Source organism: Tursiops truncatus, chromosome 11, assembly GCF_011762595.2.
Source record: "Tursiops truncatus isolate mTurTru1 chromosome 11, mTurTru1.mat.Y, whole genome shotgun sequence".
Lineage (NCBI taxonomy): Eukaryota > Metazoa > Chordata > Mammalia > Artiodactyla > Delphinidae > Tursiops > Tursiops truncatus.
This window is the reverse complement of record NC_047044.1, coordinates 95,876,417-95,892,519: the sequence shown is the minus strand read 5'-3', so window position 1 is coordinate 95,892,519 and position 16,103 is coordinate 95,876,417. Positions and strand designations below refer to the sequence as shown.

The 16,103-nt window shown below is 57.1% G+C and overlaps 2 protein-coding genes and 1 long non-coding RNA gene across 4 annotated transcripts; 2 read left to right on the top strand and 1 right to left on the bottom strand.

Annotated features, from left to right (window-relative positions):
• Positions 1 to 861: 861 nt before the first annotated feature.
• LRRC23 (leucine rich repeat containing 23) lies at positions 862 to 6,917 on the top strand. The gene is made up of 7 exons (XM_033867085.2): positions 862 to 1,029; positions 1,106 to 1,215; positions 1,668 to 1,921; positions 3,014 to 3,144; positions 3,793 to 3,929; positions 5,776 to 6,067; positions 6,617 to 6,917. The coding sequence occupies exons 1-6, from the start codon at positions 907 to 909 to the stop codon at positions 6,053 to 6,055; spliced, it is 1,035 nt and encodes a 344-aa protein (XP_033722976.1). The 5' UTR covers positions 862 to 906; the 3' UTR covers positions 6,056 to 6,067; positions 6,617 to 6,917.
• On the bottom strand, positions 3,924 to 10,461 carry LOC141275906 (uncharacterized). The gene is made up of 3 exons (XR_012324542.1): positions 9,916 to 10,461; positions 8,566 to 9,267; positions 3,924 to 4,766 (listed from the first exon to the last, which is right to left on the bottom strand). It is a non-coding gene; the product is annotated as an uncharacterized lncRNA (long non-coding RNA).
• On the top strand, positions 8,600 to 15,281 carry ENO2 (enolase 2). Of its 2 annotated transcripts, none has more exons than XR_004529044.2 (11): positions 8,600 to 8,693; positions 9,209 to 9,304; positions 9,455 to 9,513; positions 9,802 to 9,871; positions 10,455 to 10,588; positions 10,796 to 11,018; positions 12,249 to 12,446; positions 13,323 to 13,524; positions 13,729 to 13,837; positions 14,000 to 14,270; positions 14,363 to 15,281. XR_004529044.2 is itself a non-coding variant. In XM_033867083.2 (11 exons), exons 1-11 carry the CDS (start codon positions 8,609 to 8,611, stop codon positions 14,430 to 14,432), a joined length of 1,305 nt encoding a protein of 434 aa, XP_033722974.1. In that variant the 5' UTR covers positions 8,600 to 8,608; the 3' UTR covers positions 14,433 to 15,281. The 2 variants fall into 2 exon arrangements, 1 of the variants encoding a protein (XP_033722974.1); XM_033867083.2 differs by having other exon boundaries at positions 14,000 to 14,058.
• The last annotated feature ends 822 nt before the right edge of the window (positions 15,282 to 16,103 follow it).

Genomic DNA, 16,103 nt, shown 5'->3' with positions numbered 1-16,103 from the left:
TTAAGGTCTCGCATGATGCAATGGCTAGCCCGCCCCTGTCCCGCCCCTCAGCTCTACTAAGCCACGCCCACTGGCTTTTTCAGCGGGCCAATTACCGCCCTTCATTCGGGTTCCTAGGACTGGGAAATTGGGCTCGTAACCAGGCAACTACCGGTCTACTTGCTTCGCGGCGGATTTTCAGTTCGGTTATTCGCAGCTCTTCTCTCAACGGCTGCCAGCTGCGGAAGGCGAGTGCCCGGCCCCCCCCGTTGCCATAACAGCAGTACACAACTCCTTCTCCCTTGCCCTCTACCAAACAGTCCTTCCCTCTGGGGCCAAGACCTCTCCAGTAGAGCTTCTAGTTGAGCAGAACCAGGGTCTGCGCCCCTTTGCAAAGGAGGATTGATTGAGTGGGAGGGTTGGAGGCTGCGTGTCAGGCTGGTGTCCCAGAGGGGACAGGGAAATGGGTCTACGCGGCGTGGGAGAGTTAGAAGAGAGGAGTAGAGCAGGGGTTATAGAGATGGAAGGGGATGGGAAGGGGCAGTAGGGAGGTTTGGAGGAGAACGTGGCTTAAGGCAGAAGTGGGGAGAACTAAAGAGAGGGAAGTCTAGGAAGCTGGACACCGAGCTGCTGGAGGAGTTGGAGCCCCTGAGAAGGGCAGGAAATGTCTTGGGGGTCTGGGAAGGCATCCAAGTGAGAGGGGTCCTTGGTGGGAAGTATGAAGTGGAGGTTGGGAGTCAAAATGAGATGTTCACAGGGATGAGGAAAGAAGCATCGCTGGCAGGAGGTCTGGGGTGATAGGGTGATGAGAGGGGTACCCATTCGTGGAGGTGAGGGAGGGAGCGTTGGCAGACGCTGAGGAGACCTTCTTTCTCAGGGCCGGGACCTAGCTGGTTTTGACTCCAGAGCCTTCAGCAGGGAAGAAAAATGTCAGATGAAGATGATCTGGAAGACTTTGAGTCAAACCTGGATGGTCTGGAAAGGGAAGACGACGAGAAGGAGACAGAGGAGTGGGAGGACCACAGGAAAGAGGGAGAAGACTCTGAGGAAGTGAGAGCTTGGAAACAGAGGGGCCGGGATTAAGGGCTGGGGAGAAAGGGATGCCTGAGTCCGCTTCCTCCTGCAGTGGATGTCCACGCCCCTCACAGAGGACATGGTGAAGGAAGGGCTTTCTGCGCTCTGCAAGACGGGTAATGGACTGGCCCATGCTTACGTCAAGCTGGTGGTTAAAGACAGGTGTGTTCATGGGGGACCAGGAGAGGTCTGAGGATGTGGGACCCAGTGCCCTTTCTCAGCCTCCATCCTGGGTGTTTCGGCTGAGGTTGGATATCTGGCATCCTGGACCAGCGAGGAGGGAAGGATAGAGTCTACTTTTCAGGACGCTGTGACTCCCTGTGTCAGAGCTGGCCTGGGCAATTGGAGGCTGTGAGGGTATGGGATGGGGGTGGAGATTCCTGTTGGACTACCTCACTAGTCTTTCAGAGTGTCGCTTCTCGGCCCTTCACAGACACAAGGTCCCTGCCCACCGTTGAGAACCCACCTACCTTCTCTTCCCCCTCCCCAGCCCTCCCTTCTGTCAGCCCATCTCCTCTCCACTCTAAGCCATCTTCACACTGCCCTCTGCTTTAGTACCTCTGATAGTCCTTGCTGGATTCTTAACCCTGACCCTGGCCTCTACCATCTCCTAGGGATCTGACAGACATCCACTTGCTGCGTTCCTACATCCATCTGCGCTTTGTGGATGTTTCCAGAAACCACTTGACAGACTTGTCCCCACTCAATTGCCTCACCCACCTGCTCTGGCTCAAGGCTGACGGCAACAGGCTGCGGAGTGCCCGGTTGAGCGAACTGCCCTACCTGCAGATCGCCAGCTTTGCCTATAACCAGATCACCGACACTGAGGGCATCTCTCATCCTCGTCTGGCCAGCCTGGATCTCAAAGGTGGGGCCTTGGGATGGGCCTCACAAGATTCCTTCCTCGCCTGGGGCCGACATAAGTGGGCAGTGTGGTCCTTGGCTGTGCCACACAGCAATCTGCATTCATTCATTCACTCATTCACGATGGTTCACGATGACAGTTCTGTGTGCTGGAGATGTAGCAGTGAACAAAACAAAGAAAATCCCTCTTCTCCTGTAGCTTACATTGTAGTCAAGGGAGGCAGGCAATTATCAGTGATCAGTATTTTATTTTTAATTTTTGGCTGCACTGCGTGGCATGTGGGATCTTAGTTCCTCAAGCAGGGATCAAACCCGTATCCCCTGCAGTGGAAGGATGGAGTCTTAGCCACTGGACCACCAGGGAAGTCCCAATGATCACAATAAATAAGTAAATTTAGGGACTTCCCTGGGGGCCAAGACCCGCGCAGTGGTTAAGAATCCGCCTGCCAATGCAGGGGACACAGGTTCGAGCCCTGGTCCAGGAAGATCCCACATGCTGCGGAGCAACTAAGCCCGCGAGCCACAACTCCTGAGCCCGTGCGCTGCAACTACTGATGCCCGCGCACCTAGAGCCTGTGATCCGCAACAAGAGAAGCCACCGCAGTGAGAAGCCCGCTCACTGCAACTAGAGAAAGCCTGTGCGCAGTAACAAAAGACCCAACACGGCCAAAAATAAATAAATAAAAATTTAAAAAAATAAGTAAATTTATAAAGCATGTTAAAAGGAGATAAGTGCTATGGAAAAAATCAGGGTAAAGGAAAAGGGGGGAGCAGGGGTGGCGATTTCAAACAGGTTGGTTAGGACAAATGTCATTGGGAAGTTGACATTGGAGCAAAGACTTGAAGGAGGAGAGGGAGTTAGCCATATAGATTGCTGGGCACCCTTCATTCACTCCTCAAAGACTTAGGTGGGCACATCCGTCGGGCCCTTGGACTTGCCAGACCACTGTCCAGGGCTCCGCAGCCCTTAAGTCTGGAGCTGTCCCTCCTCGTATCACCTGGCATTAGAGAAGATGATGCAGAGGCTCCCCAAATTCAGGCTCTACTGCTGAACATTTGAAGTGGCCCTTTGAACTCTTGACACCCTCCTTCTCAGGGAACCACATCCACATGGTGACAGGTCTGGACCCCCAGAAGCTGATGAGCCTGCACACACTGGAGCTTCGGGGGAACCAGCTGAACAGCACCGTGGGAATCAACCTTCCTAAGCTGAAGAACCTCTTCCTGGTAGCTCACTGGGTCAGAGGGTGGTTGGTGCCGGGAAGGGGGCGCTGTCCTGGGGGCCAGGATGCCCGGTTCTAGTAGACTCGCCTACTAACTTCATCATCATCGTAATTGGTATCATTTCCTGAGTGCTTACTCGGTGCCAGATGCTGTGTGGATTCAGAGTCAAAACAGACAAGGTGCTCAGCACCTCGCAGGGCTGATAATACACGATGTGTGGATAATACAGAGACAGTTTGCTTTGATACAGGTAGCAGCACCTTGTGCATAACTGAGGTTCAGATCAGGCTAAGGAGGCCACTTATGTGTCTAGGCTTTTAGACTCTTGAGTCGCCTCATTCCAGGATGGAGCTGAAGCCATTTCTCCTCAGTGGAGCAGTGAGGCTCTTGGCGCGGGCGGTGGGCTGAAGCATCTCCTCCTTAATCAGAGGTGGCCGTGCTGGGATGGGCAGTAGGAGTCACTGCTGAGCTGTCTCTGGGTTGGCAGCTTCTTCTGGATTCTTTACTCTCTACGCGGGTCTCTACCCACCTCCACTCCCCTCCTGTACCCTCTCTACCTCTTAGATTTGCCCTTTTGCTGCATCCCTTTCTGATTTCCTTCCCTCTCCTTGCTCCCCTCTCCCAATCGATCTACTGTATCCTGGGGTCTAGGCCCAGAACCTGTTGAAGAAGGTGGAAGGCTTGGAAAGCCTAAGCAATCTCACTACCTTGCATCTTCGAGACAACCAGATTGAAACTCTGAGTGGCTTCTCCAAGGAAATGGAATCACTGCAGTACCTCAACCTAAGGTAGGAGCCCCCTCCAGGCCCCCCGTGCCTCTACCCTTGACCAGGAGCCACCTTTGCCCCTATGTTTCTCCCTGGTCCCAATCCCCCAGTTCTAGACCACCCCCAGATTCTCACCTCATCCTCCGTCCTGATCCTCCCCCGTCCTGTCCTTACTTTCTTCTGCATCAGTCCTAATTACAGCACTGAGACCTTTGTAGCCTGAGACCCCTGAACCCTATTCATTCAACCCACATATTGAGAACGTACTACGTGCCAGGCCTTGTGCTGTGTTCCGGGAACCATCTGAAGGAATCAGAGATGGTCCCTGTTCTCAGGGACTCACAGTCTGGCTCCATCCCATATAAGTTTCCACTGCCCTTCTCCATCTCCTGAGCCCCAATTCCCCTTCCAGTTTCCTGCCTCTCTTCTCCTGAGCCCCACCTGTAATGGGCCCCATACTGCTATAAAACACAAGACATGCTCAGATTTGTTTTGTTTTCCATAAATTTATTGATTTATTTATTTTTGGCTGCGTTGGGTCTTCGTTGCTGCACAGGCTTTCTCTAGTTGCGGCGAGCAGGGGCTACTCTTCATTGCGGTGCACGGGTTTCTCATTGCGGTGGCTTCTCTTGTTGCGGAGCACAGGCTCTAGGCACGCTGGCTTCAGTAGTTGTGGCACGCGGGCTCAGTAGTTGTGGCTCGCGGGCTCTAGGACGCAGGCTCAGTAGTTGTGGCGCACGGGCTTAGTTGCTCCGCGGCATGTGGGATCTTCCCGGACCAGGGCTCGAACCCGTGTCCCCTGAATTGGCAGACGGATTCTTAACCACTGCGCCACCAGGTAAGTCCCCGTGCTCAGATCTGAGGTGAGAAGAGTATTTAAAAGAAAATCTCTAGATGGAAAGGCACTGAGGATCAGGGGCGATTCTCTTGCAGCAACTCTTGTCGGATGGAGGATTTTATGTGTGTATCTTTAAGCAAAGACGTAAGGAAATTGCCTCTTTCGTCAGCAAAGACAAATCCTCGATTCTGGCAGTGGAAAAAGAGTCTCCATGTAGGGAGTGGTGGTTGTACCTTGAAGCCCAAAGTCCTGCTTTGACTGCTGGAGCGATCTCTTGCTAATTAGCTCTGCCCCCTTGGTCTGGTAGGGTGCAGGGGGTATGGTTTTCCTGTTAATGGTCTAGACAGGGATAATGGACCTTCCTCAGTGGCTATTTACCAGGGATGTTTAGAAGTAAGTGTTGGGCAGAGGGGTTGTCTCAGTGACTGGGAGGTGCCCCTGGGGCCAAAGACCTGCAAGCAAGGACAGTCCAGCCTCTGAGGCGTGAGGCAAGAGCATGAAAACAATACACAGTATCCTACAATGAGGTACTTGAGGGGAGGAAGCTTATCCTTCAGGCTCGGAGGCCCCGACCCATCCCCAGCGCCAGGCTCCTTCCTGTGGGAGCACCGAGACAGCACCATCTCCATGACCCTAGAGCCCATTTCCTTCTCCACTGGCTCGGTCCTGCCTTCTAACCTTTGGTTAAGTGTGATGACACAGAAATCTGTCCCTACAAAGGAGATTCCCCCCTACTCCCCAACTACAAGACAGGGCTGATACCTAGCTCTGCTGCTCCAAAAAGATAAATATGACACATTACAGAATAGACAGTGGCGCCTAGGGATTCCCTGAAGGGCGGAACAGGACAGGAGTAGGGTTACCCAGCGTCTCTGCAGCAAATCTGGCAGTGCGTGGCAGGCCAGTCCACAGAGGCCATGTTTCTAGAGAAACCAGAGCCCAGTGGGAGACTCCCCCGAGGGCCCATACCTGGTAGCTGGCCTCCGAAGCCCATCGTTCTCTCGTGAACACCTCCCCCCACACCGGCAGGGGCAACATGGTGGCTGACCTGGGGGAGCTCGCCAAGCTGCGGAACCTGCCCAAGCTGCGAGCCTTGGTGCTGCTGGACAACCCGTGTACGGACGAGAACGACTACCGCCGGGAGGCCCTGGTGCAGGTGGCGCATCTCGAGCGCCTGGACAAGGACTTCTACGAGGAGGAGGAGAGGGCTGAGGCTGACGAGATCCGGCAGAGGGTGAAGGAGGAGGCCGAGCCCGAGCCCGAGCCCGAATTGGAACTGGACCAGTCATCGATCTCGCAGTTCCCCTAGCCTCCAAGGACAGTAAGGAAGGGGGCAGGGAGGCCAGAAGAGGAGGCCAAGGGCCTGGCGGACGGGAAGGGAAGTTGCTGTAGGAGGAGGTGGGTGAGGGAGGCAGAGGCAAGGAGAACCCCTGGGGAGACCTGGGTTAGGAGTCACAGGTGAGGAGAAAGAACCAGAAGAGCCTGGGAGGAGCTGAGAGAGGCTTAGGAGATACATCAGGAGGCCTGAGGAGTAAGCAGTATGAATGGGGTGGCAGGCAGAGAGGTGGCTGTGGGCTGGGCAGCCACACCTGATGGGAAATGCTGGGTCTGGGGCATGGGGGGGCGGGGTTGGGGGCCGTGGTGTATGAGGATGGCAGCTGGGCCTACAGAAGGCAGGAGAGGAAGATCCTGCACTAAAGAGCAAAGCTAAGAATAACAGGACAGAAGGAAGAAAGGAGGGCAGAAGGAGGCAGGAAGAGACTGAGGCTATGAGACCAGGGAAGCGTGGCAGCTGGCACTTCAGGTGGGGCAGAGGCAGCAGTGGGAGTGCAGGGGGCCCAGAGGATTGGCTTCTGTCCTCTTCCTCCAGGAGACCAAAGATGCTGGCTCCAAGACCGAGGAGACTCCCAGTTGGGGGGGCCCACACCCCCTCTTCCGGAGACAGAGGACGCCTTCTCTTGCCCCAGGCCTAGGAATTCATCACAGCCCGCCTCCCAGACTCTGTGACGGGCACCTGGGCAGCGGTGACTGCGCGGGAGCAGCCCCTCGGGTAGGCCTGGTGGGAACCAGGCCTGGATGGGCCAGGGGAGGCTTGAGGAACTGGCTGCGGAGGCGGCGGCCTGGAGTGTTAGGAACAGTTGTTCGTTTTTCCAATAAAGAGGCATTTTGATACTCTCGTGTCTGACTGGGTTTGTGAGACACTGAGGCTGTCACGGGCTTGCTTCACTGGCGTCAGGCTGAGATTGTTACTTTCCACGGGGTCGGGGCGTGGGTATGAGCGCGCGTGGGCGGCGGGGGTATAGGTCGTGGGTGGCCCCCAGCCCCTCCTACATCGCTCTCCTCCTGCCCTCCCCGCCCCATCCCATCGGTACCCCCCCTCCTCCGCGCTCCTACGTGCGCCTCCGCTGGCGGCTCCTGAATCATCGGGGGCTCCGGGTCACATGCGCCCGCCCGGCCCTATCCGCGCCTCCCCCGCCCGCCGCCCGGGCGCCGCAGCCGCCGCCACCGCCACTCCCGCTCTCTCTGCGCCGCCACCACCACCACTGCCAGCGCCACCGACAGCGCCACCGCCACAGGCTGGGTCTGCAGCCCCGAGGTGAAGCCCCAGACGAGCCCCGCGCCCCTCCGGCCCCCTCCCCTCGCCGCCGCGCCCCCGCCCCTCTCCCCGGGCCTCGCGCATCCCTCGCCCCGCGGCGCTGCGCACCTGCTTCGCCACCAGCGCCCCGCAGGCACCTCCTTCCCCAGCCTTCCCGGACCGCTCGTCTCGGTTTCAGGCTGTCGCCCCCTCCTCATTCGTGCGCCAGGCCTCTGCGCACCTGTGTCTAACTGCGCCTTTCTCCACCCTTGTCTGCCCCCTCCCCATGCCCCTTTTCGCCTCCGGTTCTGTCGATGATAAGGTTTCGCGGTCTCCCCGGGCTGTGCATTTTTACCCTGGCACGTCCTTTGGCTCTGCATCGGGGAAATGTCTTTCTCACCCTTCCTCGGCGTCCGCAGACTTCCTCTAGACGCCCCTCTCCCACTCCTCTCCCGCATCGCCCACTCCGGTTACAGTGTTTCCACTGCACCGGGGAGGGATGGGAAGAAGGGACAATTTGTCTAGGGGCCGGGGGAGGACTGGCCCAGCCGTGCCTCTCCCCACGGGTCTCTCTTCGTCCTCCTCCCTCCCCACGGCAACCCTCAGAGACTGAGGACCCTCTCGCAGACTTCTCTACTGTACATCCCTCGGGAAGAGGAGGGACATACATTTGGAGGGAGATTGGGACCTTGGAGTGGGGGTTGGAGCATTAGATTGTGGGGGATGGGGGCTCAGGAGGAGAGGCCTCCCGCTGCCCATACGACCCATGCTCTTCTGGGCTCCAAGGAGAAATGCAAACCTAGCAGCCGGACCGCCCTGAGGAGATCTGGGGGAACCCCACCAGCCGGCTGCTGAGGGGGCGAGGGAACCACTGCCGTTCCCCTCCCCTCCCCTCCTCACTGCGGAGTCCTCCCATCTCGTTTTTTTTTTTTTAACATCTTTATTGGGGTATAATTGCTTTACAATGGTGTGTTAGTTTCTGCTTTATAACAAAGTGAATAAGTCTCATCTCGTTTTTGATCCTATCCCGCCCCCCACTGCAGTGACCTCCCCTTCCTCACTGCATTGACCTTCTCCTCTCCCCACGGGCGGGGGGATGCCTTCTACAGCCGACGACTGCAGCCAGCTCCTCGTCACCCCCCCCACACCCCGCCCAGTGCAGTAACCTCTTTCCCATCCCTCCCAGCCTCCCAGCCTTTGGCCCCTCCCACTGGTCTCAGGCTCCACCCCTCTAAGCCTCTTACCTTTCTCCTTCCTTCCCTTCCACCCAAGGAGATCCCAGCCATCATGTCCATTGAGAAGATCTGGGCCCGGGAGATCCTGGACTCCCGTGGGAATCCCACGGTGGAGGTGGATCTCTACACTGCCAAAGGTAATGGGCAGGGCCTTCCCACAGCCGCCATGCTGGCTTTGCCCTCGCCTGGCATGGGAGGCTCCCCGGGGATTCCCAGTGGGGATGGGGCGCTGGGCCAGGCTCACGAGCCTGCAGCGGGGCGGGGTGGATCCTCCTTTTCCAGGGGAGCCAGGATAGGCCGGTCTCTGTGTGCTAGTTTAGTGTGTGATACACAGCCTGCCTCTGCCCTCTGTGTTCACCGTGTGTGCGTGTGTGTACCGTGTGTGCGTGCACCGTGTGTACTGCCTGCGTAGCTTCATTTCTGTGGGTTCCCACTTGCGCACGTGGGACCTTAGTTGGGTGGATGAGGAGGCCAGTGCTTGTGCATCCGCCTCCGTGCGTGTGTCCGGGTGGGGCGGGGCGGGGGGGTCGTTAAGGAGCACTGGTGGAAGAAGGCTGGATGCGGCTGCGGGGGCGTAGAGCTGGAAGGCTGAAGAATCTCTGGTCCCTGTGGTGTCCTCTCCCTCCATCCTGATTCCACGTTCCCCTCCCAGGGCTTTTCCGGGCTGCCGTGCCCAGTGGAGCCTCCACTGGTATCTATGAGGCCCTGGAGCTAAGGGATGGGGACAAACAGCGTTACTTAGGCAAAGGTGAGGCCCTTTGTCTTTTCCCGGCTCTCCCGTCCCTCTACTGGGGACCTCACACCAGTCCCCAGCCCTCTTCCTGCATGCCTTCCCCCAACCTTTCCTCTTCGGGCCCCGCCTGGCCTGAGCCGGCCTGACCTCTCCACCTCTCCCTAGGTGTCTTGAAGGCAGTGGACCACATCAACACCGCCATCGCCCCGGCCCTCATCAGCTCAGTGAGGCCCGCTCTTTGCTGGGGGTGGGGACCAGGGTCCTGGAAGGAACCCTGGATTAGGGGACGATGAAGGAGAGGGAGAAAGGCCCACCTCTTGGGAATCATGGTTACCGGGGAAGGATGCCCCCTGCTCCCATGGAGCTTCAGGTCCCCTAATCCAGACAGGCCGCTGTTGCAGGAAGCTGGTTGGACCCTGGCTAGATGTGAGCCTGTGTGTGGATGTAGGGGGCCCTCTGGCTTAGGGTCCAGCCTTCATCCTGGCTTTGGGTGATGGAGGTTCTGCTCACAGGGTCTCTCTGTGGTGGAACAAGAGAAGCTGGACAACCTCATGTTGGACTTGGATGGGACTGAGAACAAGTGTAAGCAGGGGCTGGGAGAGAGTCGGGGTGGGGAGGGAACTCACGGAGCAGATGGAGAACTGAGGGGCCAGCGCTGTGGGGGGCTTCTTAGGAAGGATGACCTGGGACTTCCCTGGAGGTCCAGTGGTTAGGACTCCACGCATGAGCTTCCGCTGCAGGGGGCACGGGTACGAGCCCTGGTGGGATCCTGCAGGCTGTGAGGTGTGGCCAAAAAAGAAAAAAAAAAGAGAGAAGGATGACCCGAGGAGGACTAGCCCTTCAAGAAAGCATGAGTTTAACGCCAGTGGGAGGGGAATGACATTAGACAGAAGGGAGGACTTTGCAGCATAAGGAGGGGGGAGTTGGTGGCAGATAGTCTGTGGTCTCAGGGGTGTTTAGCAATAGTGCCGCTCTCTGCCCTTTCCACTCACCTCCCCTCGCCGCCCCCCACTATTTTCAGGAGAGGATGGATGAGGTGTTGCAGGAGTGGAGAGGGAGGAGGGGGGTCTCCTTTACTGGCTCCTTTTGGGGAGTGTAGGTGGAGGCGAGGCCTGGAAGGGGAAGGGGATGTGTTTGCTCAGTGCCTTCCTCTGTAATCTCCCAGCCAAGTTTGGGGCCAATGCCATCCTGGGTGTGTCCCTGGCCGTGTGTAAGGCAGGGGCGGCCGAGCAGGAATTGCCCCTCTACCGCCACATTGCTCAGCTGGCCGGGAACTCAGACCTCATCCTGCCTGTGCCGGTGAGACTATGACCTGCCCCTCCCAGGGGTGGGTGGGGAGGGAGTATGAAGCCTTGTGAGGACTGATGGGGCGCAGCTAAAGAGAAAGGATGGGGACAGGGGACTCTGAGTCCAGGAAGCTGGAGGAAGTTTGGGATTTGGGGTTGACACTCCCAGGGGCGGAGAGGGAAGTGCTCTGTGACTTTTCTGTCCTCCTGTGGCTCCCAGGCCTTCAATGTGATCAATGGGGGCTCCCATGCTGGGAACAAGCTGGCCATGCAGGAGTTTATGATCCTCCCAGTGGGCGCTGAGAGCTTTCGGGATGCCATGCGACTCGGGGCGGAGGTCTATCACACACTCAAGGGCGTCATCAAGGACAAGTATGGCAAGGATGCCACCAACGTGGGAGATGAAGGTGGCTTTGCCCCCAATATCCTGGAGAACAGTGAAGGTGAGGCCAGGAACCCCACTCCTAGCTCTAAGTCTCACTCCATCCCGGGACATCAGGAAGGGCCACACACTTCACCAAGTCCCGAGGAGGCTGCGTGAGGGTCCCTGAGCTAATTCCAAGAGGTTCCATTCCTCGGAGTGGGTGCCAGAGGGCCTAACAAATTCACATGCAGGCCTGAGAGGACATTCTTTATCCACCCAGCCAGATCTGTAAGCATCTGCAAGTTCCCACTGGAGCCCCTGGGGATGCTGGGAGATGGTCTAGGTGACCTGTGGGATCCGTCCCCACCTTTAACTCCGATGGATCCTCAGTTTGATGAGATACACCATACTGCAGGGAATCCACTCCAAATCTATCCCATTCCCACCCCAACCTCTTAGACTTCTAGGATTTCTAGCCTTTCTCTGCCCTGGGAGAAGCCTTATAGTGAAGAGCAACTATACAAGCAGGTAGTGGCTAAGAGTTAACTTTCTGGGGCCAAATTGCCTGGATTTGAACCTTGCCTTGAAGAGTTTCTGGCTGGGGATCTTGCTCACTTAACTTCTCTGTGCTTGTCTTTCTCATCTGTAAAGTGGGAACAACAGTCTCTACCTCTTAGCATATTGTGAGGATTAAATGAGATCGTATGTGTAAGTGCTTAGGTGACATAGTTAAGCCCTCAATAAATTATAGCTATTTAAAACAAAACAAACAAACAAACAAACAAACAAACAAAACTGGGCTTCCCTGATGGCGCCGTGGTTGAGAGTCGCCTGCCGATGCAGGGGACACGGGTGCCCCGGTCCGGGAAGATCCCACATGTCGCGGAGCGGCTGGGCCCGTGAGCCATGGCCGCTGGGCCTGCGCGTCCGGAGCCTGTGCTCCGCAACGGGAGAGGCCACAGCAGTGAGAGGCCCGCGTACCGCAACAAAACAAAACAAGACAAAACTATGGAACTTCCCTGGTGGTCCAGTGGTTAAGAGTCCATGCTTCCAATGCAGGGGCTGCGGTTCGATCCCTGGTCAGGGAACCAAGATCCCACACACCGCGTGGCACGGCCAAAACAAAAACAAAAAGACTATTATTAACACAATTCCATTCCTCTGCCTTCCTAAAAGGTGGCCTGCTCGTCGCAGACCTGAGAATAACCCCAAAACAACCTTAACCAGACCTCTCCCTAGCAACAGCCCTCCACTTCTGTTCTGAATTTCTTTCCCTCATTCCTCCTCGCCCATCGTATTCCATCCCCAGCCTTGGAGCTGGTGAAGGAAGCCATTGACAAGGCTGGCTACACAGAAAAGATCGTCATTGGCATGGATGTCGCCGCCTCGGAGTTTCATCGTGATGGCAAATACGACTTGGACTTCAAGTCTCCCGCTAATCCTTCCCGATACATCACTGGGGACCAGCTGGGGGCCCTCTACCAGGACTTTGTCAGGAACTATCCTGGTGAGAGCAAGGGCTGTGGCAGGGGGAGGGCAGGGGGCAGGCAGGGATGTGCTGGGGACAACTCTGGACCTTACGGGGGTGCTGACCCGGGTGTCAGGGAGAGATGTCCTGAGAGGAACCTGAGAACCAGGGATGGGGTGAAGGAGCCTCCTGCAGAGGTTGGGCTTTGGATGTCGTGTAATTGTGCAGGTATCTGTGGTGAATCTGTTCCATCTGCTTTGGATCCTGATTAAAGTCATGATCTCTGAAGCTGCTGGGATCAGGGGGCGGGTTTGGGAGGAACCAGGCCTGGTGAGAGGGTGACTGGAACTAGCACAGTTCAGGATCTTTGGTTGAGAAAACTGGATGCTGGGGAATTCCTGGCGGTCCAGTGCTTAGGACTCTGCACTTTCACTGCCGAGGGCACGGGTTCAATCCCTGGTCAGGGAACTAAGATCCCATAAGCCAGCAGTGTGGTGGCTGGATGCTGGATACTGAGTGGAGCTGGACGTCATGTGGGTGCGGAGGTGCTGAATCGCCCTCTCTAGGTCCCCCAGTGGTTTTTACCCCGGGATGGAGGTACTTGGCTTCCAGTTCCTGAGACAGAGCGAGAGAAAATAGACTTAGATTTTGCAGAATGAAGTTTTTAGAATAGCAACGAGGAAGGGCTTCCTGGTAGAAGATGGGAAAATACCAAGATGGGTTGTGAGAAAGTTTCTAAACTCTTGTTTTTTGAAAGGTTTTATGGAAGAATCAAGAAGCAGTTAGGGCAGGCTTGTTTCGGGGGAAGCAGGGGTGAGGAAGCTGAATTGGCCAGGGGGTCTGACCCGTCCATTCAGGGAATCTCAGCGGGGTGTTCCTGCCTGACTCAGAGCCTCCGCATCGCTCTCCCATCAGTGGTCTCTATTGAGGACCCCTTTGACCAGGACGACTGGGCTGCCTGGTCCAAGTTCACAGCCAACGTGGGGATCCAGATTGTGGGTGACGACCTGACAGTGACCAACCCAAAGCGAATCGAGCGGGCCGTGGAGGAGAAGGCCTGCAACTGTCTGCTGCTGAAGGTCAACCAGATCGGTTCGGTCACCGAAGCCATCCAAGCGTGAGTGCCTGCCGTCCCTGACTCAGCCCGTTTCTCCCAGCCCAGTCTTGCCCACAAGTGCTGAAGGGGGCAGGGAACCTGGAGTCACTTTCACGGCTCTCCTGGTTCTGCTCCCTCTGCCCAGACGTTTCTTGACCAACATAGGGGATGAGAAGAGGGTGCGGGCGTGAGGCGTTGGGGCTCAGTGCTGCTGTACGGATGCAGGTGCAAGCTGGCCCAGGAGAATGGCTGGGGGGTCATGGTGAGTCACCGCTCGGGAGAGACTGAGGACACGTTCATTGCGGACCTGGTGGTAGGGCTGTGCACAGGCCAGGTGAGCGCCAGGGAGCCCTTCGTGCAATTGGTGGGTTCTAGGCTCGGGTGGCTCTCTCCTTCCAGGTGTTTGCAGGTGTTGGGGGAATTTCAAGGGAGTATAAGTTTTCTTTCACGGGGCAAAGGGCGGCCACGGAACTGCTTCTCTTTTGTGGTGTTTCAGATCAAGACTGGTGCCCCATGCCGTTCCGAGCGTCTGGCTAAGTACAACCAGCTCATGAGGTGAGGGGACCCGGGGAATGGAAGCCCAGGGCCCAGGGGGTTATAAGCTGTGTTTCTCCACCATTTCATCTCCAGTGCCCAGGGCCTGGAGAACAAACAGTAGGCATCCAGAGAATACTTGTTTTTGATGGATGGGTTTACAGATGGCCTGATTGACAGCCCACGGAAAGCCAGGGAATGACCTCACTCAGGCCAGGACCCGGGAGCAGGTGGTGCGAGGGGCTTGGAGGATGGCGGCCCCATGGGAAGCGGGGGCGGTCCTCCTGCTTCCCTGACTCTTTCCTTTCTGACTCACCTCTCTCAGAATCGAAGAAGAGCTGGGGGACGAAGCTCGCTTCGCCGGACATAATTTCCGCAATCCCAGCGTGCTGTGATCCCTCTACCTGCCTGGAGACTTGGAACCCCTCGCCCGTCCTCCTGGAACCTCTTCTTTCCAGTCCTGCTCGAAATTTCACCCCAGACAACACCCCGGCTGACCTGCTGCGCTGCTCCTTGACTGGTCCAGCCCCTGCTGTCTCCGCTCTCGCCCACTCTGGGTTCCACACTCTCCACTCCTTCCTTTCTCTTCTCCCTCCTCAAAAACTGGCCATGGACTGAGGATGTAAGGGCATCCATGGAAGACCGATCAGGGTCCGTGCCGGAGCGTCAGGGCTGGTTGTTGCGGTGTGTAGAGGGGCCGTGTGTCATGTGTGCTTTGCGCTGGGTCTGTTCGTTTCCAGGTTGCATATGAGACAGGAACTGCACAGTGCTGAGTGGAGGGGAGTGCTGGCTGCGTGCTCAGGCCTGGCCTAAGGCACTGATGTATTATTTATTCATTTATTTATTTTTCATTCATCCTGTTAATGGTTCACTTCCTCATAACTCCAGGGCCAGAAACTGGCCTGACTGGACGGGACCATGTGTCTGTATTTCATGTGACTGTAGATTCTGAGATGACCTGGGGTGGGGGTCTTGCTGGAACGGGAAGGGTCACAGAAAGGGGCCTCGATGAGGGTTCCTGTGTGCGTGCCAAGCCTTAACCTCAGCCTGGCTCGGTCCAGAGGTGGGGCTGTGTGCCCGGGGCTCCTCCCCTGTCCCTCTCTCCCCAGCCCGTCTCCCCCTCGTTCGTTCTTCCTGCAGCTGCACCTGAGCACCGTCTCACTCCCCCGTGCCGTGTTCCACAGCTGCCAGCACCTCTGTGGCGTTGAAATGAGCACCACCATTAAAGTGTGAGTCACCGTGCATTACTGTGTCTGAGGAGTCTTACTCTCGTGCACACGAGGGGAGAGAAGATGGAGCTCCTGCAAGTCGGTGAAACTGGATAGCAGAGCTGGGGAGGGCACAGAAAGAGGAAGAAGCCCAACAAATAGGCCAGGAGGATGGCATTGCCCACCTCACCCTGGCCAGGCAGGGAGCACATTGCCGTGCCGTGTCAGCAGCAAGCCTGGCCCCAGGACCCAGGGGAATTGGGGGTCCTTAACCTGGGGCCCCAGAATTCCTAAAAGTATCAAAAATTGTGTGTGTGTATGCATTTTTGGAGAAAGGGATCCAAAGGGTTTGCAGATTCACCAAGGGCCTTGACCAGAGGAGGGATAAAGCTGTGGACTGGAGCAGCTCCGGTACTGGGCCTCTCCCAGACCAAGTCCTGGCTGCTTCTGGGATCGACCAGCACTGCCTGGGCAGCACCCCCTGCAAGGTGGGGACCCGGGGAGGAAAGGATGGTGCTTGGGAAGAATGGTACTGGGGGTACAGAAGCCGGAGGAAACAGCCTTCCAGTAAACTGGGGATTCAGGACCTGGGGTGCTCAACGGGCCCCTCCCTGGGTCAGCCTGCGAGAAGGGTGCCAGTGTGTGGCTGGGGAGACGCACTATCACCCTTCAGCTCCAGCGGAGCCCCAGCATTGAGATGGGAACCCAGGAACCACCGGGGAGGAGGGGGGAGGAGGGGGGCGGGGGGGAGGGGCCGGAGGAGGGGGGCGGGGGAGCCCCCTCCAGGGCTCGGATACCCGGGTGGAGCTGTGGCCACTGGAGCGTATCAAGCTTCTGTAGGCTGTTGACTGCACTGGC